At 50.0% G+C, this 26616-nt stretch overlaps 1 protein-coding gene across 1 annotated transcript; it reads right to left on the reverse strand.

The window, feature by feature from the left end:
- Nucleotides 1-4822: 4822 nt before the first annotated feature.
- On the reverse strand, nt 4823-26183 carry Il5ra (interleukin 5 receptor subunit alpha). The gene is made up of 10 exons (XM_026383107.2): nt 26111-26183; nt 24705-24850; nt 23715-23853; nt 22966-23119; nt 22702-22889; nt 20281-20426; nt 17842-17980; nt 8593-8689; nt 7542-7626; nt 4823-5693 (listed from the first exon to the last, which is right to left on the reverse strand). The coding sequence occupies exons 1-10, from the start codon at nt 26181-26183 to the stop codon at nt 5607-5609; spliced, it is 1254 nt and encodes a 417-aa protein (XP_026238892.2). The 3' UTR covers nt 4823-5606.
- Nucleotides 26184-26616: the final 433 nt, after the last annotated feature.

Consider the following 26616-nt stretch of genomic DNA (forward strand, 5'->3'; position numbering starts at 1 on the left):
GCAACGTCGACGCCTGTATGGTCCCCGACATCTCCTGGTCTGTGCGCCTCGTCTTCCCGACTAGACTGTAAGCTCGCCGCGGGCAAGGAGGTGGGTCTTCTCCTCCGCGTACTCTCCACTGGTGCCTAGCACCGTGCCTTGCAGTAAAGGACTCGTGGATGAATGGATCCAAGGGGTCTTGGAAGTAGCACTTCGCATCGCTCGCCTGCCCGTGGGCCACAGCAGACCGGCCACAGAAGAGAGTGTCGTCGTGACCCCGGTGACGTGCTGCTGCGTGGTGTCGGAAGGCCTGGATTCTCACTATCTAGGCCTTGATGAGCTCCCTACACCTCTGGCTTCGGCCTCTGGATCAGGTGGGTCTGATGGGGCTGAAGGTACCTGCCCCCCAACTTGTCTGATCTGTTGGCTGCTGCTGCGGTTGCTGCAGGTCGGGTCGACGGGTTGCAAGCAACAGAATCAACTTTGCCAACTTGAGCAGAAGGAAAAGGAGCTAATGATCATGACAGGACAGATCCCAGGAGGCTAGGAAACACTCAAGGATCGAGCCTTGGAGAGAACAAGAACCAGGCCCCTCTGAGCAGCCAGACGGTGGGACCTTTGCAACGTGTGGCTCGTGAGCCGTCGTGGGGGACAGTCAGCTTTGTTTCTGGTTTGCACGTCCCCCTCTGCACAATACCCAAGTTCTCCAGAAAGTGTCTGATCCAGTTGGTGCTCACGTAGCCCGAGCACCTTGATCACACTGAGCCTGCACCTATCGAGAAGTTGGTTTGGTCAAGAAAAATTGGAAATGATGTTTGCAGAAGTTGGGGGGATAGATGGTTCTGAACAACTGTCTTTCAAGGGGAGGTCTCAGGCATGGCCCCGAGTAATACTCTCAGATAGAATGTGTCACCCGCTGAGGTTGGTTGTTGGTTTTTCTTTTCCCTGAATGAAGAACACTGGGGAAATTTTGCTTTGCTTATTTAACGTTTTGAGACACCCACCCTTATCCTCTCCTCTGTGTGTAATCCACCCGTGACTCAACTCTGTAGAAGGACATTCTGTTCTGACAGATGGCTGGATTCTCTCAATGCATCTTGCTCTGACAGAGCCTGCACAACCCGGGTACAGACCAGAAGGTAGGGAGGACCCCCCTTGGTTTCTCGGGTAAGCCCTGAATTCTCCCAGCCTGGGAAGGGGCCGTTGCCGTAAGCATTTAACCAGACAGAATGAGTGAGTTATCCTTACTGTCCAAATTTGGGTTGGCAGGAGATGAGTTGAATCCCTACAAATCTTTCCCCAGTTACACCAGCTCTTCCTTGCTGAAATGTGCTCAAAGAATTCTGGCTTAGCCAAACCATGGACATGTCGCACAATAATACAAATAACAGAGAAGAAAGCTTTAAAAAAATTTTTTAAAAAAAGTCGATGACATAAGAGATCTGACATTGCAAGTCTAAGGGACTTAAGTATCGATGCGATCAAATGTGATATGCCCCGATCTCTCTAAGTTGGGGGTCTCTCTACCCATTCTTACCCACTGTGATGAATAACTCAGACTACGCCAGGAGATCCATACATCTTCACCAACAAATAGTGGGGTCTTTGATTTTTATTTTCCTAGTTGTCCAAGTGTCTTTTGCTCCTACCCATGAGAGAGGCAGATTTGGGTCCCTCTTTTTTTTATTTGTGAAATAGAGGCCAAGAGGGGATAGCAGAGGAAGCCCAAAGAAACACAGATAGGTAGGAAGTCAGGACTGGATTTTGGAACCGTCCGGTACATTTCGACACCTAGAGGTGGATATGTAGTGATTGACAAGATGGAAGAAGGGACGAGGCCCTGAAGTTGAACTTGAACTTCAGTAGACAGCGCATTTCATGGCTCAGGTAACAGAGGAAGGTAGGACTCTAGGTTTTTATATTTGATAAACAAGTAAAGACAGAGTCATGCCCACATAGCCATAAGAAAGGAATCCTATACACACTGTTGGAAAATGGCCAGGTTTGGGGCACAGTGGTGCACACCTGTAATTTCAGCTACTCAGGAGGCTCCGATAGGAGGCTCCTTAAGTTGGAGGCCAACTCAGCCACTGAGCAAGACCTTGTCTCAAAAGAAAAGTTACAAAAGGGTCCAGAGTTTAGCTCAGTGCATGCAGAAGGTCCTGGGTTCAACTACTAGTACCACATGAAAAGAAAGGAAGGTAGGTGATCAGGGCTAGAGCCTCCAGGTGTAGAAGTCTTGCAGAGAGGGCCCACGGAGCTCAGGTGCAAGTGGACTTTCTACTCTGAAGTGGACTTGTGAGGCTGCTGCTCTGTCCTTGACTGAAAATTGTGCGTTCTGCTTGGTGTACTTAGAGTGTACCCAGGGACTTAGAGTTGCACCGAGTGACTTGGAGCTGATTTTTCAAACTCAGGATACTCTGCAAGTATTGGGATTGACAGAATGTTCAGGTCAGAGGCTACTGCACCAGTCTCAGCCCAGAGGTCTGACAATAATGGGCACAGACAAGAGAAGGAAAACCAGAAAAGCGCCCCTCTTCAGTGTTTGGACAATTCACTGCCATCCCTGTTAAACATTCCTCATCTGAATCACATTCACGTTCACCTCTATTACCTAAAGCCGAGGGTGACTGAGAGAAAACAAGATGGAAGTTCAATATGAAATTCTAGAGAAGTCTGCAGCCTCCTGGAACTTGGTTTACGGGGAGTAGAAGTGCACAGGGCTACCGAGTCACCGGTCACAGGGATCCTGAGGCTACCCTTAGGTCCTGTTCTCACGAAGCTTTTCACCTTGGCCCCCATCAAAGAGTGTTTTCAGGGCTCTGTTCTGTTCAGAAATCGACTTTTTCTTGAACAAATGAGCACCGGAGGTTTCTGAATTCCACTAACAGATGGTCCTGACACAGACAAGTCTCATCCGGAAAATGTTTGGATTTTTAATCAGGACGTTCTTTGCCCGAGTGCATTCTTCCCGGGGCTGCGTAAATAGCTTGAGGCCCCCCACCCTGGCATTTCAGGGGGGCTCAGGGGCTTCAAGTGTTAGCAATTGGGAACTCCAGCACCCCCACCCTACCCCCCACAACCCCACACGCACACTCCTGTCGTGATGTGCATCCAATTTCAAGTTCAAGGAAACGGGCTGAGCTGGAGTCTTGCAGAGGATGTTTTGGAGAGAGACCCCGGGGTTGGTTCTGATCCCGTGGCTGTAAGGGGGGGGGTGTCCCAGAGCACCCTGAATGTATTTAAGATATTTACTTCTTACATCCTCTGGCAGAAAAGTCCTTCCTGTGGCTGGTGTGTCCAAGGACAATTAACTAGAGTAGGAAAAGAGAGCACCGTGTCTCTAATCTTGTTGGCGAGAGGGAGAAGAAGGAGAAGGAGAAGGAGAAGGAGAAAAGAAGAAGAAGAAGGAGGAGGAGGAAGAAGAAAGAAGAAGAAAAATCTGTCCATTTTAAATAAACAGTAAGTGCTATATTCAAAAGGTAGACTGGGAACAGTGTAGGCCCCCCGCCAAAGTTAGCCACTTCTGAAGTCGGACCCCTCTTATACATACAGTAATCTGGAGGGGTATTGGGGACTGAATTCAGAGGCACTTCGCTAGTGAGCCACACCCCCAACCCCTTTGGAGAAATATTTCCTTTAGGGACAGGGTCTTTGCTAAGTTTCTCGGGGTCTCGCCAAGTGGCTGAGGCTGACTTTGAATTTGCGATCCTCCTGCCTCAGCCTCCTGAGCCGCTGGGCTCACGGGGGTGTTGCCACCGTGCCCGGGGGCCCTGTTCTGGGAACCGAGGATAACAAAAAAAAAGATGCGTTTCTCCTGTGCACTGTGTGTGCTGAGAGCTCACAGTCTAGTGGGGAGCCGTCTCCTCCCGTGGGTACCCGCTCTGAGGCTGGCATGGAGAGGCCCAGAAGGAGAATCCAGAGACAGTGGCCACCCACTGTGCTTCTGAAGGGTTCCCAGGGAGGTGGAGCTGGGGGGCTGCCAGGGAGGGGGAGCGGGGGTGGGGCAGGTCCTTGTGACTTCACCAGGAAGAATTGGAGCGAAACACACGACAGTAAACAAAACGTTTAATAGAGAGAGTGAAAGGAGAGGGCTATGTCCAGCACCAACTGCCTCGAGTTGAGGCCGGCGGGGTGCTGGCAGGTCTAACCGAGTCCTGTGTTCTTCCTGCCTTGATTTGCCCGTCTCCCCCAAATCAGACCCTTGGGTGAAGCCCCAGCCACTTCCTCTATCAGGGCCTGGACCCAGGGTGGTTGCGACATCGTTGGTGGCAAGAGATAACGACGTCACTTATCTGAAAACCACAGCGGAGCTACAGCTGGGGTCTGGTTGTAGGAGACCCCACGGGTCTGACACTCACCTGTTTTAGTGAGGGCCCCGGGACTTTCACAGTCCCCTCCAGGGGACCCAGTTCTCTGCAGCCTGGGGAAGGCTGGGCACTGCAGAGCTCATGTCCCAGCACCTGCCTGTTCAGAGAGGGTCCCCCAGGGCTTCCGTTGTCCGGCTCCTGGGGGCTTCTGGGCGCACAGGCCTGAAGTCCACTCTCAACGTGGGTGAGGCACAGAGTCACCCAGGGCAGCGAATCTCCAAGTGTGATCCCAAGACCCACGGCACGAGGGGTACCTGGGGGCTGGTGGGCATTGCAAATCTTCAGAGCCTGTCCCAGACCTCCTCCTGCAGACCTGAGGATGGGGCCCGGTCTTCAGGATTATAATGTCCCTCCAGGTGACTCTGATGCTTTATTTATTTATATATTGTGCTACTAGCCATGGAACCCAGGGGCGCTCTACCACGGAGCCACATCCCCGCCCCTTTTTATTTTCAGACAAGGCCTCGCTGATTGCTGAGGCTGGCCTTGAACTTGCGATCCTCCTGCCTCAGCCTCCTGAGTCAAAGGGATGACAGGTGTACGCCACGGTGCCCGGCTGATGCTTGCTTACAACACCCGATCTAAGGCGTTCATTAAAAATAGTTTTCTGGACACCTTCCTAGCGATCCGGGGTCAGATGGCGGGGGGGGGGGGGCCAACCCTTGGTAAATGATTATAGACTTGTCAAGGTGACAGAGATATCTCCTTAATATTTCCAGGATATTAATGCTACCCTCAAGAGCAGGGTGATGTTTTTACATCAGTTTGCCTCAAAGGGTGCTCCCTGGATCAGGCCGCTGGGCCTTGAGACAGTCTGTTTGGTTCTCTCTCTCTCACATGCACACGCCTGCTCCTTGAGCAAAAGGGATTCTAGAACTCCAAGAAGAAAGCCCTCAAGAATTAGCAGCTCCCGATTGCTATGGGAAAGGCAGTTCTCGGAATCTGGATTCGTGATTGACTTTAGGCCGGTGTACTCTGCTTTCTTCCTGAGATTTTTCAGCTCAGTGTTGTTATTTTCTCCTGAGGCAAGGTCTCCTCTCGCTAAGTTGCTTCGGGCCTCGCTTCGTTGCGGAGGCTGGCCTCAAGCTTGGATCCTCCTGCCTCAGCCTCACCAAGCCGCTGGGATCAGAGGCGTGCGCCCCTTTCGCCCTGCTCAGGGCTCCTTAAAGGCTGAATATGTCTTCTCAGAAGAAGCAGCCGTCCCTGTTCTCATGGCCCAGAACGTGGTGCAAGTCCTTCCAAGGAGGCTCCAAGGAATCAGAACACGGAATTTTCCAAGACCTCACACCCGAGCCCTTCCACGAAACTGATGACTTCCGTCTCTGTGGCACTGGAACCGGTTTTCTGCAAAAGGAAACGTCCGTCCTTAGATGTCTCTGAGCAAACACCTCATCTCTCCAAACTCTTTATGATTCAAGTGATTTTAAAAAATAAAAATAGAGTGACTGTTGAAGAAACTATAGAACACACAGTAGGGAGAAGAGAAAAATAAAACCTACCCGTCACCCGCCGCTGTCTCAGCATCTTTACTATGGAATTAAGGTCTCTGTACGTTTTTTGTGACTACGTCACAGGGCTGCCCAGTTTTCCGTATTTTGGGTGCTGGGGATTGAACCCCCAGACCTCAGCCTGGCTAAGCATGCAGTGTATACCCCCAGCCATCCAGCGGCTTTGCAAATTTCTTTCTTTCTCTGTAATATAATGTGGCATTTTAAAAATGGATATATGTTCTTTGGCTTTGTGATCGCTCATATTCTTACACTGTCCGTTACAATATTCCCCTCAATTTTGACATTGGTTATGCACAGTTTTGAGCTCCAACACAATGCAGATAATTGGAAAGTCTGGAACCTTCCCATTGTGGATGTCCCTCTCCTCCTCCTCTTACCCCACACACAGCCTCACCTAATTTAAAGGTTTACGGTTGATCTCGCTCGGGGACCAACTCTCTGGTTAGATAGAAAGCAGACTCTAATCAATTAAAAGCTCAGCATAAGTTGGTCTGTTTGTTTTTTCTTAAATAAGTGCCCCCTGATTTTGTCACCCTGTAAGGTCACCTGATCTCCTTGCTTCACTGTCTCTTGAATGTTCCCGTTTCTAACTGAGGTCTGAGCAAGCCCTTGCTTAACCAGAGCTGTGAGCTGGCAGAGATCCCCCAAGTCCCCAGTCGTTGGGCACCCAGAACCGAGCTCTGTGCCAGCTACCGTCGTCGGTCCTCTGAATCCCTGAATCCTGCATCTGCGGGTCCAACCAACTCCAGAACAAAAATATTTGAGGAAAATTTAAAAAAAAAAACAAAAAAAAAAAACAAGCTGCGTCTGTCCTGAACCTGTATGAACTTGGCTTTCTTTGTCGTTTCTCCCTGAAGAGCGCAGTGAGACCGTTTCCTACCCAGTAGTTGCACAAGGTCAGGCATTAGGCTTGAAAGGATGCACAGAGGTTCTGTGCAAATACCGCCCCCTTTTATATAAAGGATTTGAACATCTGTGGCTTCTGCAATCCACAGTGAGCCTTGGAGCAAATCCCCCGGGGACGCTGGGGGACAGCAGCAGAATTGAAAGTAGAGGGTTCCCTTCTCACTAGCCGGTCACTTGTGGGTGGTCGCTGCCAGTAACACTGGTGGGTCCCCTTGTTCTTATAGCAGAGGCCCCAAGAGTAGGACAGAGGGCTTTTGCCTTTGGAGATAGAGGTTGGGTCCCTGCCACGTGTCATTCAGCTGTGGCCAGCCCCATGAGCACTGTGGTTGGGAATCTAGGCCACAGGGCTGATCGCACCAGACCACACCATTCTCTCTCTTTCTCTCTCTCTCTCCTCTTGAAAACAGACAGGGAGATCAACGAAATCAAAGACAGAGTGCAACCGTGTAATAGAAACGTGATTCACCACAAAGATGCCGAGACACTTCACCTGGGAAAGGAGGTGCTGAACTGAAGATCAGGGGCTGAGGTTGTGGCTCAGCGGTACAGAGCTTGCCTGGGCAGGCCAGGGCGCTCACCATGGAGTGGGACTTTAGTGAGACAGCAGTGAACATGTCCAACCCGAATCAGCCCAACAAGACCACTCCAGTGACAGTCCCCCGGCCTCCTGGGGGAAACCCCTGCCTTATCATAGGGAAAGTCCAGAGCTCAGCGCTGCTTCCCCAGGGCCAGCAACCCGGGCGCTCATGATGCCTCTCGGGACCTTCAGCCTTACCTCACAGTGAGCGGTCACCAGGAGATCTTTGATGTGACTTTTCGGGGCTGGAACAGGTGGAAACAACCTGGCCCACAAGTGACATCTGAAAACAGAATAAAGGAAGGAGCCGGTGAGCACGGGCGTCTCTCTTGTCCCTCCATGTCTACTCTGAGAGTTGACCTCGTCAGTCCCAGGACTGGGTGATGGATTAACTCAAAACCTTTGCTGATCCAGGGCGGGCATGGTGTGGTGCTCACGCCCGGACATGGCTTGCTTGCTTTTCTCTTCCTGTGACTGCCATTCACCTGCCCCCCCCCCAGCCAGAGACACCGTGTGGAGAGAACTTTTAGGACAGTAAAGCTGTTTCCCGTGAAGTTCCCATTTTCCGAGTTACGAAAGGGCTGAGACAGAACGTGCCGTCGAGCCCCGGAAGGGTACTTGATCCTAGAGAGGGCTACCAGGGATGGAGAGGGGTCTGGGGCCATTTGCAAGCTGCAGGGTCTGCATGGCATTTCCAGGATCTGTGTTGGACCTAAGAGCCACCCGCCCCTCGGGGCCAGGTGATGGAAGGCAGCACTTCACTGTTGAGGCTTATGGCCTAGAAATGTTAGGTATTTAGAGCTCCATTCCTTGGAGAAAAGTAATAGGCGATTGGTGAGAGCATTTGAATCTATATATATGAGCATGGTTTCCACTCTGTTTCATTGCACCTGTGTTGATTTCATTGCAGAATTGAAAATTTGGGTGAGTTATCAAACATCCATAGCAAAAAAAAAAAAAAAAAAAAAAAGCCCAGTAAGCGCTGAATGGGAAGGCTAGAAGACCATGGTCAAAAGCTTCACAGAAACAAGGAGGACATTGAGGAATTTGAGAGCGTGGGCAGTGGCCAAGGGCCACGAGGTGTTCTGTCCAGCGTCTGAGCCAGGCCTGCCGATGCGTCTCGCTATCTATTTGGTCTCCACTGACCTCAAAAAGGCCACCCAGAACCAACAACAACAACAAAAAAGCTATCCATTCGTCCTGATAAGAAGCACCCAGTGTCCGATGGAGGCAGAGACAGAAGACCTACATCCTGCAGAGCAGCGGGCAGATCAACACGGCGAAGCAGGCGGTCACCGCGAGCAGGATGAGGAGCCACTCCATCAGGGGCTTCCGCGCCTCGCTTCCTGGTGGGGGTGGGGGAAGAGAGAAAGATCCAAGTTAGGGATCAGAGGTAGACAGGAGGAAGGTTGAGGTTTGGGGCGTCAGGAGGCTGGGGTGTGAGTGGCAAGTGGTGGGTAACGCTGGGCAGGTGGCTTCGCCTTCCTGAGACTGAGATGATCATAGTCCTGCAGTGGCCAAGAGGGTGAAATGGAATGAAATAGCAGCGAGGCCACTTTTAATCACAATGCATTATTTATTCATTTGGCAAGGGCTTTCGGAGTCCCATCCGCCTGCACCTGGAGCCCATCCACTGAAGGAGTCAGATTTTTCGATGGAAAAGCTCAAAAGATAGATGGCTACTTAGCAAACTAATTGTAAAGGCATTTTTTACAAAGTCGAAAATTGAACTTGTGGAGGGAGTAAGGAGAACATATTTGTAGTTGACACAGTGATCTCAGACTCGGCTGTAAGTGCTTTATGATCTAGATTCCTCCCAAACCCTCCTTGACCCATATTCCCACTTCACAGATAGGAAAGTAGATGGAAAGGACCATTGGTCCCTGCAGTAAGTATTCGGCATGCATCTTAGTCTCCATCTAAATGTGTTCCTAATCCACACTCCAGGGACAGACACTTGGGGGTTTCAATGATAGCTTTGGGGTGTGTGTATCATTTTTTTTTTTTTTTGGTAAGGTACTGGGAATGCGTTCAAGAAAAACCCAAGGCCTTTCACTAAGTGGTATTTAAAGAAGCGATGTCCTTAGTCGATGTGGTGGATGGTGCAGACCTGTGGCTAAGGGACTGAGGAAGGAGGATTGTGAGTTTGAGGCCAGCCTCAGTGACTTAGCAAGATTCTGTCTTAGAAAAAAAGAAAAAAAATTAAAAAGACTGGGCATATGCACAGCTCAGCCGTGGAGCAGCCCTGGGTTCAATTCTCAGTACAAAAACAAAGGCAGGCAGAGGGGTGTGTATGGTTGCTAAAATGCCTCTATAAAACCTGAGTTAGGTCCCTGAACAGGTTGCTTTCTGTGGCAACGAGCTCTCCTTCATCATCCATCCATCCATTGAACAAGGACTTGGGAGCCTCCTTAGATGTTTGGGGCACTGTCCAAGGTCCTGGGACACAGTGGTGAAGAGAACAGGTGGGGAAAAACTGCAGGAGGTCAATCACAGCACAGGATATCGGGACACCTGAGCCCAAGTGTGGTGGGGTTCCGAGTGCCCTGGGAGAAGAAGCCTCCAATCCTCAGTTTGCCCTTGACTTGGTCTATAAAATGCGACATGCATATACAGGCGGAGAGTTCCAGGCTGTGTAAATAGACTAAGACTTCCCCAAACCCCAGATGACTGAAAACCAGAAAGAAAAACAAAAAGAAAAAAAAAAAAATCAAGAACCAAGAGGGAGAAGTGTCTTTAGATCGGGTGCCCGTGACTCCTCTCCACCTCATCTCTTGCTTTGAGGGTTTCTGGGGACTCCGATTGAGGTTCCTCTTGTACTTCCCCAAAGCTCTGATCTCTTTACCTTCTGCTTTCGGATATTCACAGAGGTCCTGTCTTGAAGAAGCCGTGGTTTGGCTTGGCCACCTCCTCAAACCTAGCATCAAATGCCTTCTTCCTTCCTCTCCCAGCCCGAGTTTCTAGACTAAAGGATTTGGGCTGCCTCATTTGCCCAAACCAATCCCTGGTGATGTCTTCAAAGCCAAAGCCAAAGGATTCTTAGATTTTTTTCTCCCAAGTCCTGTCTTCCTAACCTCCTCTCTGGATTTCAGTCTGTCAAAGGTCAAGTCCTCCTTGAGACACAACTGTGGGTTCTGCTACCCAAATGTTCCTTCTCCCCCTTTTGTAATTTCGGCTGGCCCTCTCGGCTCATCCCGTGACCCCTGGATATTTGCAACTATTATCTTTTATCTTATCTTTTAATTTAAGTCTTCTCCCAGGCCTTTCCTCCTGACCCTGCCAGGATGCACACTTCCAGGTCTAGATCAAAAACTGCCCATAAACCAGGTTTGGTGGCACACGCCTGTCATCCCAGCGGCTCAGGAGGCTGAGGCAGGAGGATCGCGAGTTCAAAGCCAGCCTCAGCAAAAGCGAGGTGCTAAGCCACTCATTGAGACCCTGTCTCTAAATAAAATACAAAATAGGGCTGGGGAGGTGGCTCAGTGGTCGAGTGCCCCCGAGTTCAATCCCTGATACCCCCCAAAAAATAAATAAATAAAATAAAACCTCCCATAGATGAAATGCACTTGAGTGTTTTTGCAAAGCTGAGAACAGCCAAACCCAAGTTTGCATCAAAAAAATAAAAATAGGGTAGGAAAGAATAACGGAAGTTTGGATTGTGTGGAGGGGAGTCAGGGGAGGGGTGGGGTGGTGGAGGTGGGAAGGATGGTGGGATGAGACAGACATTATTACCCTACATACACATGATCACACGACTGGTATAACTCTGCACCATGTACAGCCAGAGGAATGAGAAGTTATGCTCCATTTGTATACAATGTGTCAAAATGCATTCTGCTGTCAAGTGTAACTACTTAGAACAAATTTTAAAAGATAGCGATCTTGTTGGGGAGAAAAAAAAGCTTTCATTCTGAAATGTTCTGTGTGCATTAGCCTTGGTTTTTAAAATTAGGGAGGACACCCTCGGAAAGGCACGACCTTTTATTTTTCCAAATCTCACCCATGCTCATCAGTGGTAGGATTCACTTCTGCAGATGAAGCGCCCCCGTGAACCCGACCTTGACCACACTTGCTCATAGCTAAAGAGCAAACTGGGGTAAATTGATAGCATCACCTCCAATACTGTCTCACTCCGTGTCCCACTCTTCTTGTCTGAAAAAAAGGAATTCGGCTTCCACCTTGTTCCCTCAACATAAACCATTCCCCTCTCTTTCTCATTAGGCAAGAACCCTAATGAGTCTATCCAGAGATGCTGGACTTGTCAACGCAGATGCGAGTTCTGTACCGAGTCTGTCAATCAAGAAGAAAGGTACCTGTTTACAACTAGGTTCAGCGGCCAGAGAAAGTCGGGGATCCCATAGAAAGAAGAAGCAGTGTTGTAAATATTATCAGGCTCACACACACACACACACACACACACACATGGCCATGTTTGCGGCTCACATTGTGTAACACCCACTAGCCTGATATGTCAAGTCCTGATAATAGCACCGTTGTTTTGTGAGCATGATTACAAAGATCTTTTCAGTTAAACCACCCTCTGGTTATTGAATTCAGCTCTCCCTTTGATAAGCAAAGATTCTCCCCTTATTAGCAAAAAAGACTGAGGCCCCTGATTTCATTTCATTCCATCAGAAAAGAACAATGTTATCCATGCACGTTAAGGTGCCATGCTGCAGTGCCTGGGGGGAGTTTGGAAAGGGGGTTATAGCCGCTGGCCTGACTCCGGCAGGGTCTACTCACATGCAGCCGAGAAAGGACACAACCAAGCACACAACCAGGTCAGCTTCCTTGCAGAGACCAAATATGTTGGCAGGTACAGTGAGTGCAGGGAAGAGCACTCGCCATCTTAACTTGTCAATCACCTGCTATTTCCAGTTATTTCCTAATGCACAAAGAATCGAGAGCCAGGGGCTATAAATAAGTGAGTTAACTATAAATAAATGAACTGGGCACGTCTTATGGTGTTGCTGAGGGAGAATAAGGAGAGCAGGCCCCCCCAATGGTAGAGCTACGCTGGTCATGAGGATGAAGGATTTCTGCAGCCTAAGAGTTGGGAGAGCCCTTGGAACATGTCACGGGAGAATAGATGTCTGCAGAGAAGGGTCCAGGGAGCTCCCAGAGGAGACGGGGAGCTCAACTCCATGCCAGCAGGGTTCTTGACCTGAGTGACAGAGGAGAATTTCTGTACCAGCCACACGAAGGCACAGACAGGTTCATTTAGGAAGGCTGATGCCCATGGAGGGGAGAATGCGCACTGTCTTGAGTACGCGCAGCCCTGGTTTGGGCTGGGCACCCCGTATTTATCAAAGGGCTCTATCAGGGGCAGGACAGGAGGTGGGTTCAGGATGGAGCTGCACAACTCCACACCCGTTTTCCCTGCATTTGCCTATTTACCTCCATTTACAAGGGCCCAGGCCCAGATGGACAGGCAGCTAAGCTTTCTCCATCTCCGTGGCTTGTGGGTGCTTCCTTGAGGATCCAGTGTTTCTCTCTATCCTACATCTCACATCCTTACTTGGAATTTTGGAGTCTTTGGCCTTGGAGTATTTTTTTCCTTTAAAGAACTATTTCATGCACACGTTCCTGGGTCCAGTCCCGGGACTGTTCACAATTTCCAGGTAACTTGAATCTTCTCTCTAACGGGAGGACGATACCCTGCCCACCGCTGAAATCGCAGCCGCGAATGCTTCCTTTTAAAAAGTCGCCGGGCAGTGCCTTGTGTTGGTGTCAAGATGCGTTCCAGAAAGAGGGAGTCGCACAGCCTGTCCTGAGGGGCAGCAGCCCTCGGGATGAACCACTTGGTTCCTGGACACTCTGCACACGTGGTGGCCAACTTAGAGCATCTGGGGAACCCAACTTGGAGCATTTGGGGAACCCAGCTGTCTGGTTTCTGGGGACCTTCCTCTCCTGTATTTTTGACATCTCAACTTTGCAGATGATCCAACGGGTGGAAATTCTGTTGTTCTGTGTCCTGCGGGTGGATATGGGGTGGGAGGGCATCCAGGGGCCAGGAAGTCCCCAGGGTTGGACCACTGAGTGCCAGCTCTGCTCCTGGCTGGTGCGGGACCTGGTGAAGCCACTTGTGACTGGACGCTGCAGCCCCTCTTGCCCTGCAAGTCCCTCTTGCTCACTTGGTTCTAGGGACGTTCAAAAGGCCCCAAGAGGGCCGAGTCGTGGACAGAACTCCAATGTGCTCATCCGGGATGCCGGGTTCAACCAGCTTTCCCTGGTGGAAGGGCCAAGCTGTGGTGGCTCTCAGGAGATCCCGGGTTCCCAGTGCAGGTCAAAGGCACAAGCTGACCTCCAGGTGCCTGGACTCTCCAGTGCAGCACGGGCCCCAGCTGGAGCCCCCCAAAAAGACAGCATGCGTGAGCAGAGGGTGGAGGTCACCATCCTCAAAAGGCACACAGTCCCGTTCACCTGGAGAAATGGCTCAGGAGAAGGGAAACCTGGAGAGGCGATAGGGACTGGAGGCTGGGGCCTTCACAAAGGGCTGGAGGGGCCCTGTGTGTCTGAGCTACCCCCCCAGGAAGGCTGTGCTTGGGGCGGCTTCTTTCTCTGCAAGCAAAGGCCTCCCGGCAGCAAGGGCCGCACGCCTTCTGCAGGTCCCGAACCTGCAGCTCTCTTCCCTGTGGGATCAGCTGCTGCATCGCCTCTGCCAACCCCCTAAGGCGGCTGCAGGGGTGCAGTCATCAAACCAAAGTGACAGCAAGGTGCAGGGGCTCCATCCGGGTTCCACCTCTTGCTTTGGAGGTGGCCGAGCAGGGTGACGGTCTCTCTCCCGCTTTGCAAAATGGAGATGGGGGAGTGGATGTGTGTAAAGGGCTTGGCACGGAGCGCACGTAGTAGGTGCTCAATGCCCATTCAGGATCCTCCTAATGGGGATGACGTGGAGTCAGCACTCAGGCCTCAAGGTGACGATCTCCAGATCCTCAGGGCATGACCCCAATCGGAGTGTTGTCAGAATCCTCAGCAAAAACGCACAGCGGGCGGGAGGCGAGGATGGCCTTATCCTGCAGGGATCTGCATTGAAATGAACTCGGAGGGGAACTGGAGAGGAACACGTGGGTCAGGGGAGCCGGAAGAGGTCCAGGAACTCGGCCCTGCTGCTTGGCAAGACGGAGGCTGAGCCGATCGAGAACTGGGAGGATCCCGGGTTCAGAGGCAGCCTCAGCAACTTAGTGAGGCCATCAAATACATCTCCTCGGCTTTCCTGTGCCTGGCACCCAGGTCCTGGAGCTGCCGTCCACGTCCCCCCGCCTGCTGATCTGCACCAGCCCTCGCCTCTGCAGTTGTCACTCTGTGGTGCCAACAGGAGAGGGGAAGCCGAAGGGACCCGGGGCAGGAGGGCCCCTCTTGGCCTCCTCCTGGCCTTCCCCCCCAAAATTCTGCAAACTCAACACCTTCTGTAAGACCCGGGGACCTCTGAGTCGACACCGTGGCAAGACACTGCTGGACAAGTGAAAGCAGGTGACCCCAGGACCACGTGAGAACGCCTGCCCCTGGGGCTGAGACGGTCTCCCCTGGTCTTCAGGAAAGGGGCGGCTGTCGGTGAAATGGGTGAAACGTCACGGATCCAAGAGGGACACCTGGAGGTGGGGTACGGGGGGGCGGGGACCCGTAATGAGCTGAGATCTGCACTAGCCAGCTGTCGCCCAGGCCGCAATGGCAAGAGGGCCCTAAAGTGGCCAGTGAGGGACAAATTCAAAACCAGCTTAAAGTGAGCTCTGTGACTCACAGCTGAGGACACAGGCCAAGAGGGGTTAGGTTGGAGGGGCAGAGTCCCCGCTCGGTCCTCTCTGATGATCTCCATGCCCCCTGATCTACGTTCATCCTCAGAATCCTCCTGAACACTGTACCTAGGCAGCCTCTGAGCACCTGCTTCACCGTATTATCTTTGGTCCCTGCTAACTTGGGTGGAAGAGCTGGACAGGGGCAGAGGTCCGGCTCACACCTAGATGGCCCACGCTCTGGTCAACTGGGACGGTAGCTTCACATCGCACCCCTTCCCAAAGCCCAAGTGGTTTCTTAGCCAGCTCCTTGACCTTGGTCTCTAGCATGGTGCTTTGAAGTTCCTTGGGCAGCATTCGAAACAAAATCTAAGAGGGCTGGGGATGGAGCTCACGTCTGTCTGTCTGTCTGCAACCAGCCTACGTGGTGGTGTTAGGAAGGTGCTTAGAAAGATCAACGGGGGCCACCGAGCTTGGTGCCCTTGGGAAGTCGCAGAAAACACTTTAAAAATGGAGACCTTGTGAAAATGAAGCCCCCACCCCAGGCATCTGACAAAATGAATCATCTTGTTCAAAAGCGTTGCTGAGGCGGGGTTCTTCTGTGCGTTTCTCTTTCTGGGCCCACAGTGAGTCTTTTTTATCTGGGTACATGAAGCAGGGTGGAGGGAAGTCCCTTGTGTGCTGGGGTCGGCGTAGGTAGGTCAACCTGGGGGCACGCAGAGGGGGGCGTTCAGGCTCAGCAGAACCCTGCAGCAGGTGATGCGGTGTGTTCTCAGTTCCTCTTACCCCGCTTTCAGTTCCCTCTCCTCTGGAAGGCTCCTGCTTGCTCTCCCAGCCCTCTAGTGATGTCAGGGCCACCACGTAAGGCCATGTGTGTGGCGCACTGCACAATTTTTAGGGGATCCAGGCTCCTCTGACTCCAAACAGGGTTCCTCTTGCCTGGTCTTCCGTGGAAGTCTACCTGATAGGCCTCGGGTCTGACTCAGGTCTAATGGGTCACTGCCTCAAGATCCACTCTGTAGTGGAAGTGAATGAAATACAGAGCAGATTCTGGGGGGTCAGGGTGGAGGGTTAACCAAGATCTCTTACATGGGTCTTTCATTTCTACAGCACCTGGCGCCTTGCAGGATATTGATACCCCATACCAGGGAGCTAAGAGTTGGGGCGCTTGCACCAGCCTAGGGCTGAGCCCCATTTCTTCCTGCCACTTGTAAGTGACCTAAACTTTCTTGCAAAATAGTTCGGTGCAGGGAATTAATTGAGATCATGCAAGAGAGTCATTTAGCACAGTGTCCGGCAAATGACCTCCCATACCTGTGGCCTGCTCTGGTCACTGTATTTCACAAAACCCCGGGAGGCAGACAGGTTGGAGTTGCTTCCTGTTGTCCCGCAGAGAGACGAGTGTGTCCAAGGATACGAGGCCCCTGTGTGTGCAGAGGCTGGGTGTCCAACCCCGGCATTCAGTGGGAGACTCCTGGGTTCTTTCTACCCTGTCTGCTCCCTTAGACCCCTCGACCAGGTTCATCTGCCTGTCCAGGCTGCGTGGTTCTGACAGGCACTCGAGACCTAATAGCTGCTTCTTTAACTGGCCTGTCTCTCTCGAGAAGGGCCTGGGAAAATGTGCCCTTCGTGCACAGCCACCATCTAATGCCCGTGACCTTTCAAAGACCCCACTAACACATCAGGGGGTCATTTTACTTGCCAAACAAACTAGCCAATTTGACCATAAAACCAAAACCACCGCAGAGCAACACAGGTGCTTAAGAAATACCCAGAGATTCAGATCTTCTGACCATGAGAGAGAAGGCTCAGGGAGGGATCTAGATTTTTCTGAAGATCACTCAATTTCAGAGTCATTTTTGAAGAAAAAGAGATGAAGTATAAATTCAGAATTAGGTATGGGAACATCACGGTGCTGGAGAGCAGATGAGTGGTTGCTGGGAAAGGTGGAGGGAGACAGAGAGATTGGGTGCGGTGATAAAATTGGCAAGAGGAGCCTCTCCCAGGGGCACGCACCTGAATCACAGTGAGTCTGGAGGCTGAGGCAGGAGGATGGAAAGTTGGAGGCCAGCCTCAGCAACTTGATGTTGCACTTAGCAACTTGGTGAAACTCTGCGCCCGGATAAAATATAAAAAAGTGCTGGCGGGGAAACAAGGGTTGGAGATGTGGCTCAGTGAGTAAGCACCCCTGGGTTTCATCCTCAGGACCAAAGAAAAATGGGGATGGGGGAACAGCATCAGGAATCCTAGTAATGCGCTGTCCTGTATCCTATTGATACACTTTGGATCTTTGTAAAGATACATGTTGACACTTGCAACTCAATATGTGCTGAAATTGTGCAGAATGGAACCCATGAATGAATGCATAGAAAGCCATCGGAATCTGAATACGATAGGTGCATTGTCATTTCTGATATTCTGACCCATCATATGGTACTAAGTTTTTTCTGCAGGACACTGAACTTGGGGTAAGCTACGTAAAAGGCAGTTGAGCTCTTTTTTCTTTGAGCAGCTTGTAGATCTACACTTAGCTGAAAAAGTTCAAGCCTTTGGAGAGAAGGAGGAACAGAGGCTTCCAAGCAAAACAACAGGTAGGACTCACGAGAAGGGCTTGCTCTGGGGACCAGGTGGACACCCAGGCTTGGCTGGCTTCCTGGAAAAGCCGCCTCTGATGGGAACCAGCGGTGGAGTCATGGGAGATGGGACCCAGCAGAGACGCAAAACCGTTCCAAGACCCCCCACCCCCCAAGTTCTCGGAGACTCACCCACATAGATAGGTGGAGTCCACTCACTCCAGAGCCCGGCTGTCCTGCAGGCGGGGCTCACGGCCGCCCTCACTTGAATGGAGTACTTGGAGAGATGGTCAATGGCAGAGACGAACGCGTTGGTCATGATCTTTTCCATCTAAATGGGGGGAAAAAGTCCTTGTAAGAATCTCAAAACCGGTAAGGTAGGTCGACGACCAGCTGGAGGGGGTCCTGTAGAAATAGTGAGCGGTGTCCAGGAAGTCACTCAAAGACATCTGGCCATCCATGAAGGGTCAGGCGCTCCCGTAGGGGCCCAACTGATGTTTCCCATGCAAAGTCCAGAGGAGCCTCTACCAGTGTGAAGAGGCTCCCTGGCCTTCTCCGTCTGCGTCCTGAATCCTGACCACTGTCACAAGGGCTGCCCGTCCTGGTATCTGCAAACTCATCTGCCACCTGATTTTGAATGACCTACAAACTATGACTAGCTACGTTTGGGGGGTTTTGCGTGGAGGGGGTTTAGTACAGTGGATGGATCCCAGAGGTGATAGACAACCCAGCCATATCCCAGCATTCTTCAAAATTTTTGATGTTGAGACAGGGTCTCCCTACGTTGCTTTAGGGTCTTGGTGATTGGCAGAGACTAGCCTTGAACTTTCCATTCTCTAGCTTCGGGCTCCCAAACCCACTGGGCTTACAGGTGTGCACCACTTCACTCAGTGGCTTAGGTATTTTTCAGTGGCTGGAAAATCTCCAAAGAAGAGTCTTGTTTCACGATGCATGAAAACCACGTGAAATGGAAATCTTCGTGTCCACAGATAAAGCCGTATGGGAAGCAGTCTTACCCATCTGTTGACGCGGTGGCCGCTTTAATTCTGAGTGATTTTGATAGAAAAATGAATGGCCGGAAAAGCCTCTCAGCATTTACCAAAAAAAAAAAAAATATTTGCAGGCAGGACAGGCTCAGCAAAAGCGAGGTGCTAAGCAACTCCGTGAGACCCTGTCTCTCAATAAAACGCAAAATAGGGCTGAGGATGGGGCTCCGTGGTCGAGTGCCCCTGAGTTCAATCCCTGGTACTCCCCAAAAAATATATTGATGAGATCACATTGCTCTGCGTTTACTTTTTCTCTTATCAGTGAGACACGTGTTGGAAGCCTGCCGCCCCTGTGTTCTGCTCTAGCTCCATGACTGTGAGCAAGACTCTGTCTTTTTCCAGGTCTTGCCACTCCAAAGGGAATGGTCATTACCCAAGAGTTATTGTGAGGATAAGATAAAATTATAAAGCTTGACACATAATCTATCCTCAAGAAATGTTGGCAGTTTCATGAAGCAGGAGGTGTTTATTTTTATTTTGTTATTTTTCTGAGATGGGATCGACTTGCATTGCCTAGGCTGGCCTCAAAGTTGCGATCCTCCTGCCTCAGCCTCCCAAGTAGCCCGAATGACCGCCACATGCCACTGTACCCTGTATGTGTTTTTTTAAAACTGCGGTAAAACACATTCAATATAAAATCAACCATCCGCTGCATTTTTAACTGCACAGATCAGCAGTTTTAAATACCGTCCATCTTCCCGTGCTTCTCATCTTGCAAAACTGGCCCTCTGGGCCGGGATGAGCTCAGGTTGAATCACGAGCAATAGCTCTGGTTTGTTTAGAGAGCTTGAGCACTCTGGGTGCTTCCTGTGAGTGGAATCACACAGTTCTTCATCTTTCTCCTACTGGCTCATTCCCTGAGCACCACGTCCTGACAGTCCATCCACTGTGTAAGCCGATTTCAATTTCCTTCCCTTTAAAGGCTGAGTGAAACTCAGGTGCGGTGGCAGATACCTGTCATCTTAGCAGCTCAGGAGGCTGAGGCAGGAGGATCCCAAGTTCAAGGCCAGCCTCAGCAACTTAGCAAGACCCTAAGCAACTCGGTGCAACTGTGTCTCTAAATAAAATATTAAAAAGGGCCAGGATGTGGCTCAGTAGTTAAGCACCCCTGGGTTCAGGCCCCATTGCCCAAAAAATAAAAATTAACAAGTAAATAAACCCAGGCTGAGTGACACCTTGCACTGTGTGTACACACCACATCTTGGGTGTGTTGTCATCCATCGATGGCACCTGGGTCGCCTGAGGCTTTGGGCTGAGATGGGATCTAACACAGCCTTGAACGTGGCTGTCGGTCTTGGAACACTGAGGTTCCGGTTTTCAACCAGAGCCGCCTCGACATTTTACATTTTCCCTCCACCAGTACCCTCGAGGTTTCATCTGACCCCTGGGATCATTTTCATCCCTAAGCAGAACAAAAGGTCTGTATGGTTTGGTTGATTTCCATAACCCCTGGGCAGATGTAGCTGACCTTGTTCGTACCCAGCTATAACCAGAGCAGCCAATGGAGGGGAAAAAAAAAAATTTTTGTTCAATGTTTATAAAATGAATATCTGTCACGGACTTTTGGGACCCTCTGGGGAATTACCTGCAAGTAATTCTTCTTTGTGTTGTGTATCTTCACTTCGTAATCAAAGCAGTGCTGTGGAAAGGCGGAAATGGGTTTGTCCCATCGGATGGAGAGATGCGTTCCCTGGATCTGGGCTGTGACGTTGGTTGGCGGATTCGCTCGAGCTGGTTAGAGAAGGAGACGTCAGTGATATTGAGTTTGTCATCAGGGCCAATTAACTCCAATCCACCCACACCTCTCCAGGCATTCAAGATTTTCTTTTTTTGTGGGGACTGAACTCAGGGGCACTCGACCACTGAGCCACCTCCCCAGCCCTATTTTGTATTTTATTTAGAGACAGGGTCTCACTGAGTTGCTGAGCACCTTGCTTTGGCTGAGGCTGGCTTTGAACTTGCGATCCTCCTGCCTCAGCCTCCCAAATACTGGGATGACAGGCGTGCACCAACGTGCCTAGTTTATCATTAGATCTGAATCAAGCCACAGGAAGCTGGTGACTTCCTTAGGACTCCTGTATTGTAACAGTGTGAAAGAGACCCTTCTTGTGAGCTGTAGAGATTGCGGCTGACAGAATTGCATGGATGGCCGGATGCCTGTGATCCCAACAGCTCGGGAGGCTGAGGCAGGAGGATCACACGTTCAAAGGCAGCCTCAGCAAAAGCGAGGCCCTAAGCAACTCAGCAAGAATCATCTCTAAATAAAATACAACTCAGGGCTGGGGATGAGGCTCAGTGGTCAAGTGCACCTCAGTTCAGTCCCCAGTACCAAAATAATAATAATAATAATAATAATAACATGGATGAATTCCCCCCACCCCTGCCCCAGCTCAGGGCAAGACTCCATTGTAAGATCCCTGGAAAGAAAGTACTTCCCCATGCATGTCCTTGTCCTAGATCCTAGGACTGAGGTCTCGCCATGAACAGATCATAGAGACACACTCAGATTGGGATCCGACGGCTTCGAAGTCAGCCCTTCCCTAAAGCAGAACATTCTCAACCCAGAAACTGCTTCATTCTTTTTAGCAATCCCAGGACTTGGTCATGAAATAAATTCCTGCCGCCTGCACCAGCTCGGAACCATTCTCCCATTATCATTTCCTTCTTAGGTCTCTGTCGGAATCTTTCATTGGCTATTTTCATAAAAGGGACATTTGGGGGGCTGCACAGGAAATGTACCATTGAAGGGAATAGCAAAGGGTCCGATTCTGGGGCCAGATTTAGGCTCCTGTTTGATGGCAGGTGTCTCACAAGCCAAATCCTGCCCTGTGAATAACAAGTCTGTGTCTTCATGGAACATTTGTACTGTTCTAAATGAAAGATATGGAAATGACAACCCCCACACAGTGTGGCCTGGGAAGAGGGAAGGAGGAAGAAGGTGACCCATGGATACCAAAGATCCTTTCCCAACACATCCTTTCCTAGTGACAGGAGAGTCCCTGGGAAGGAACCATCATCCATCAAGCCTAAAAATGACAATCTTTGGGAAGGAGCCAAAACATGGATCCTTCTCCCCCAAATAAACCCTTTCCCAGTGACACAGTAGAATGCTAATCCCAGACCTTCTCTTCTCACAACCTGTCTCCTGCATGCCCAAACGGATACATTCTGTGAAAGTCTCTTGTGCTTAAGTCATCTCCCAGTGTCACCTACATACGCACAAATTCTTCCTGTAATTGGGGGCTATTTTTCTACACCCAGAAAGTGAGCAGTGTGGTGCACGCCTGTCATGCCAGCAGCTGGGGAGGCTGACGCAGGAGGATCCCGAGTTCAAAGCCAGCCTCAGCAACTGGGTGAGGTGGTCCTAAGCCACTTAGCAAGACCCTGTCTCACAATTAAAAATAAAAAGGGCTGGGGAGGTGGCTCAGTGGTTAAACACCCCTGGGTTCAATTCCGGGTTCTAAAAAGAACGACAATGATGGGTTGCTAACGGCTAAACTCTGGGCACCCACTGCTGCTGCTCAGTGGATAGCTCAGGACCCCTCCTGTGCTCCTGTCCCTGCCTGCCCTTGGGCACCTACATGGAGGAGCCCGCGACAGTGGGGGGGTTCTGGGGTCTGTCAAAGAGCAAGAGAAGCCCAGTTCCCTGGATTCCCAGCTCTGGGGTCCCTTCTCTCAGCTTTGCCTGTCTCTTTCTTAAATAAAACTCACTTTCTAAGCTTGGGAGCGTTTCCTCTTCAACACCAGGAAAACTAGGACCTGATCCTCATCTCCAAGACGGGTGTGGGCAGCATCTCCTGAGCAGTGGCTGGGGATGTGGCCAGACATCCTCCAACATCCAGGGCCGGTCCCCGTAGCACAAAACTCATGCAACCCAAATCTGCAGCAGTGCTCCCACTGAGCCACCTGCCCCCGTTGTCAGCAGCCCAAACGTAGTCCCACCCCGCGCAGCGCTGAGACCCTGCGATGCAGTGATGGGGGCCACTCTGGGTGGAGTCTGTCTTACCGATGGCTTGCACCCCAAACAGCTGATCAAAGGGTCTGATGGCAGCTGTCCTGCTGGTGCCGTTAACGTGGACCGCCAGCCAGCCGTGCCCCTTGCTGCTGATGGACGACCTTGGGACCCAGCAGGCGGTATTTCTGCCGGTGGGGTCTTTGCTGTATTCTTGGCACGCCTCGGTCCAAGAGCCATACCTACAGTGGAATGCTCATGAGTTTCCTAAGGCCCAGAGGAGGCGACCCATTTGCATGGGTAAAAATAGGGACTCACCTGTAGTAGAGGAAGTACTGCGTGTCTGGGGGGGCCTCCTCTCCCGACAGCCAGGTGCAGTGGAGAGAAACTCGGTGTGGCCTCCGGTGGCCACCACCTGCCGTCGTCGTGCTGGTGGCACAAGTTAAATTGGAGACTGAGGTTCGGGGAGACCCTGGGTGGTCGGAAATAGAACAAAACAACGTGGCTGCTGTTGCTTTTGAATCTTGGACCTCTTTGGAAACCTTAGCAATGGCAAGTGTCTTGTCACCTATTTATAGAAACGTAGTATTTGCAAAGAGCTGACTTCCTAGAGGAGCGAAACTAGAGGCATAGAGCCCAGGGGCCTAGTGCCTGGGCGCCGTGGTGCACACCTGTAATGTCAGCAACTCGGGAGGCTGAGGCAGGAGGATCGCGAGTTCAAAGCCAGCCTCCGCAAAAGCGAGGCCCTAAGCAACTCAGTGAGACCCTGTCTCTAAATAAAATACAAAATAAGGCTGGGGATGGGGCTCAGTGGTCTAGTGCCCCTGAGTTCAATCCCCGGTACCAAAAAAAAAAAGATGTACTGCATACCTATTTCAACTATATATTATGCACAGGTGGAATTGGCAATAAGAAGTGACCACAGCCCCCGTTAGGGTGTGCGTGCCTTGGAAGACTCCTCCCAGGAACTGGTGACTGACTACAGAAAAGCAAATCACTGTTAGTTTTTCTGTTTCCCTGTTTTGCAAAGTTCGGAATGAAACTGGACTTTGAGGAGCTTCCCTTACCTGGTGGGGCTTGGAGTTCTGCAGAGACCCAGCTGCTGGCCAGGGGGGCGTGCCCTTCCTGCAGGATGGTTCGAACGCTTGCCGAAAAGCCTTCGTGGAGGGGGGCCACGCAGGTGCTCTCCGTGCTCCCGGTTTCAAACTGCAAATAAAATCCACAAGTAGCTTTAAAAAAAATGACTTCTTATCCCGGATGCCTCTTCTTCCACTTTTCAAATGGAGCATAGATAAAATAGACCGAAATAGTTTTGTTAGGAAAAAAAAAATTGGGGCGGGTAGGTACCAGGGATTGAACTCAGGGGCACTCAACCACTGAGCCCCATCCCCAGCCCTATTTTGTATTTTATTTAGAGACAGGGTCTCACTGAGTTGCTTAGGCCTCACTGTTGCTGAGGCTGGCAATCCATTCTAATAACATAATTGCTCGGTGGCCCATGAACATATTCCTCTCATAAAAACCAAACAAAATATTACAAAAATTAAGGTTTAATTGAGCTTAAGGTTGAAGTTCCCTTTGACTCCCATCTCTAGTGTTCCTCTGCCCTGCAGAAGTAACAGGAAATTCTCTGGAATTCCATATTGGCTGCAAAATAGTTAAAAACACACTGTTTCTGACTTTGGGACATAACAGGTGTAGCAGGTGGTTTCCATGAGCACAAAAGTCATCCTGAGGCTCCGGGGAGCCATCTAACGGGTCCAAGGTGACAACAATAGGGTATAGATGAGGGGGCTTTGAACTTGATTTGTCTGACTTTGAAACTTAGTATTTGCAAAGAGCTGACTTCTGCCCAGTTGCAAGGCTACTTACTGTCTTCTGTTCTGTATGCCATTGTAGAAAAAAAGCATCAAAGTCGTTATCTACTCCATTTTACCTTTGGTCATTGTCTTTTTTTTTTTTTTTTTTGGCTTAAAATTTCATTTGATTAAAAAAAATGCAGCCAAAAGAAACATCTACTCTACATAATAACAGCTGCCCTTAGAAGGGATATTTACGTCATCGTCTTGTGGGGCGTGGATCTTCACGTGGTATTCCAGGTGAGCGTTCCTGGGCTCTTGGTGAGGATTTGGTTCCCAGCTTAAAAGGACTTGAGCTAAACCCGTGACTTTGATGGTGACATTCACAGGCGGGAGCAGGGACACTGTGGGAAAAAATTAAAAAGCAACACGATGTTTTGCGGTGTACAAACAGCACTTTCAAGTATTTAAAAACATTTTACTGTACTATTTTGCTCATGGATGTGAAGATGTTCAATGCCGGAATAATTTCAGAAGATGCTTCTTTAAAACTGTTTCCAACTCATTATCTTTTATTTATTTATTTATTTATTTTACTTTTCCCAAGTGTCTATCTATACCAGGGATGTGGGTTTTTTTTATGGAAATATGAATATTTTTCAACATCATTTATTGTAACCGTAGTTTTCAAACTGAGGGCCATGATCTATTAATGGGCCACAATCCCAATTTATTGGGTGGTGACCAGCGTGTTTTCAATGATGTGGAAGAAACATAGAATCCAAAAATACCAGAATAGAAAATACCAGGGTGCGTGCATCACCCGTGAAAAGAAGAAGAGCTGCTTTGCAAATCTCTTGTTACCATTACATAAAGGTACTGAGGTACGTGTCCGTGTGATTCATGATGTATGAAGATTCCTGATGCGTTCATTTCCTATTATGAGTCACGGCCCAAAGTACTGTGACCCTGGTTCCTTAGGCATGTATAGAAAACAGCTTTTTTTAACCCGCTTCATGAACCACGCTTTCACTTTGCTTTCAAAAAAAAAAAAAAAAGTCCATTTCATTACAAAATCAAATCAGTACCTGCTCATCAGTTTTATAAACATGAACAATTTAAAAAAAAAAAAAAAGGAAAGAAAAAGAAAAAAATATCCTACAATTCTATCTTGAAGAATGACATTAAGGGCTGGCGTGGTGGCTCAGAGGTAGAGCACTGACCTAGCATGTGTGAGGCCCTGGGTTCGATCCACAGTGCCCCATAAATAAATAAATAAAGTTATAATGTTCATCTACTACTGAAAAATATTTCTTTAAAAATCTGCCATCCTACCATGAAGAAGGACATTAACATGATGTAGTCACTATATAATTTTTTTTTTTTTCTGGGCATGCATTGATACGACTTTGTAACTTTTTTTTTTTCTTTAACCAGAATTAGGCCAATACTGTTCACGCGGCTACAGAGCCCTCTTTTGCTCCCTGAACTGACGTGTGGGGATTTTCCATGGACCCCAAGAGACTTCCAGCACTCTGCACCCACCCCGGCTAGCGAAGGGTCATATTTAAAGATAAATATAAAACGTCCTATCTGTGGGTTTGCTCAGGGGGAAACCGTGCTACCCCTTCTATGGTGGACGACGTTGAATCCAAGGTCCTTACCCTTGGGGTCAGGAAGTAAGTCGGCGGGCGGTATCACCGTGGCTCCCCAAAGAATCAGGAGTACAGGGACCATGTCGGGTCAGTCGGATCCTGCAGAGAGCAAGGAGACAATTGAGCTCATCTTGCTGGCATTTCTGAGAAAAACGGAGAGCCCCTTTCTAAAGCCAGATGTGGGCATCTGGCCATTTAACAAGCATTTGTGACATAGATCCTTTTATTTATTTAATGGTACGAGGGATGGAACCCAGGGGTGCCTAACCACTGAGCCACATCCCCAGCCTTTTTAAATAGTTGATTTAGAGACAGGGTCTCACTGAGTTGCTCAGGGCCTCGCTAAGTTGCTGAGGCTGGCTTTGAACTTGTGATCCTCCTGCCTCAGCCTCCCAAGCCCCTGGGATTATAGAGGCACATCACCATGCCCGGCTGTGACATCCATCTGTTACATGCTAGGAATACAATATGTTAGACTTATATGTGGGGACCAGGCCTCCCAACAACAACAAAAA

The sequence above is a fragment of the Urocitellus parryii genome, chromosome 16 (assembly GCF_045843805.1).
Source record: "Urocitellus parryii isolate mUroPar1 chromosome 16, mUroPar1.hap1, whole genome shotgun sequence".
NCBI lineage: Eukaryota > Metazoa > Chordata > Mammalia > Rodentia > Sciuridae > Urocitellus > Urocitellus parryii.

Coding starts and splice junctions, on each gene's coding strand:
- Il5ra (XM_026383107.2), bottom strand. CDS start 26,183: ATGGTCCCTGTACTCCTGATTCTTTGGGGAGCCACGGTGATACCGCCC. Junction 23,120..23,714: donor AGAACTCCAAGCCCCACCAG/GTAAGGGAAGCT, acceptor CCGACCACCCAG/GGTCTCCCCGAACCTCAGTC. Junction 17,981..20,280: donor CAAAGAAGAATTACTTGCAG/GTAATTCCCCAG, acceptor CCCCCCATTTAG/ATGGAAAAGATCATGACCAA.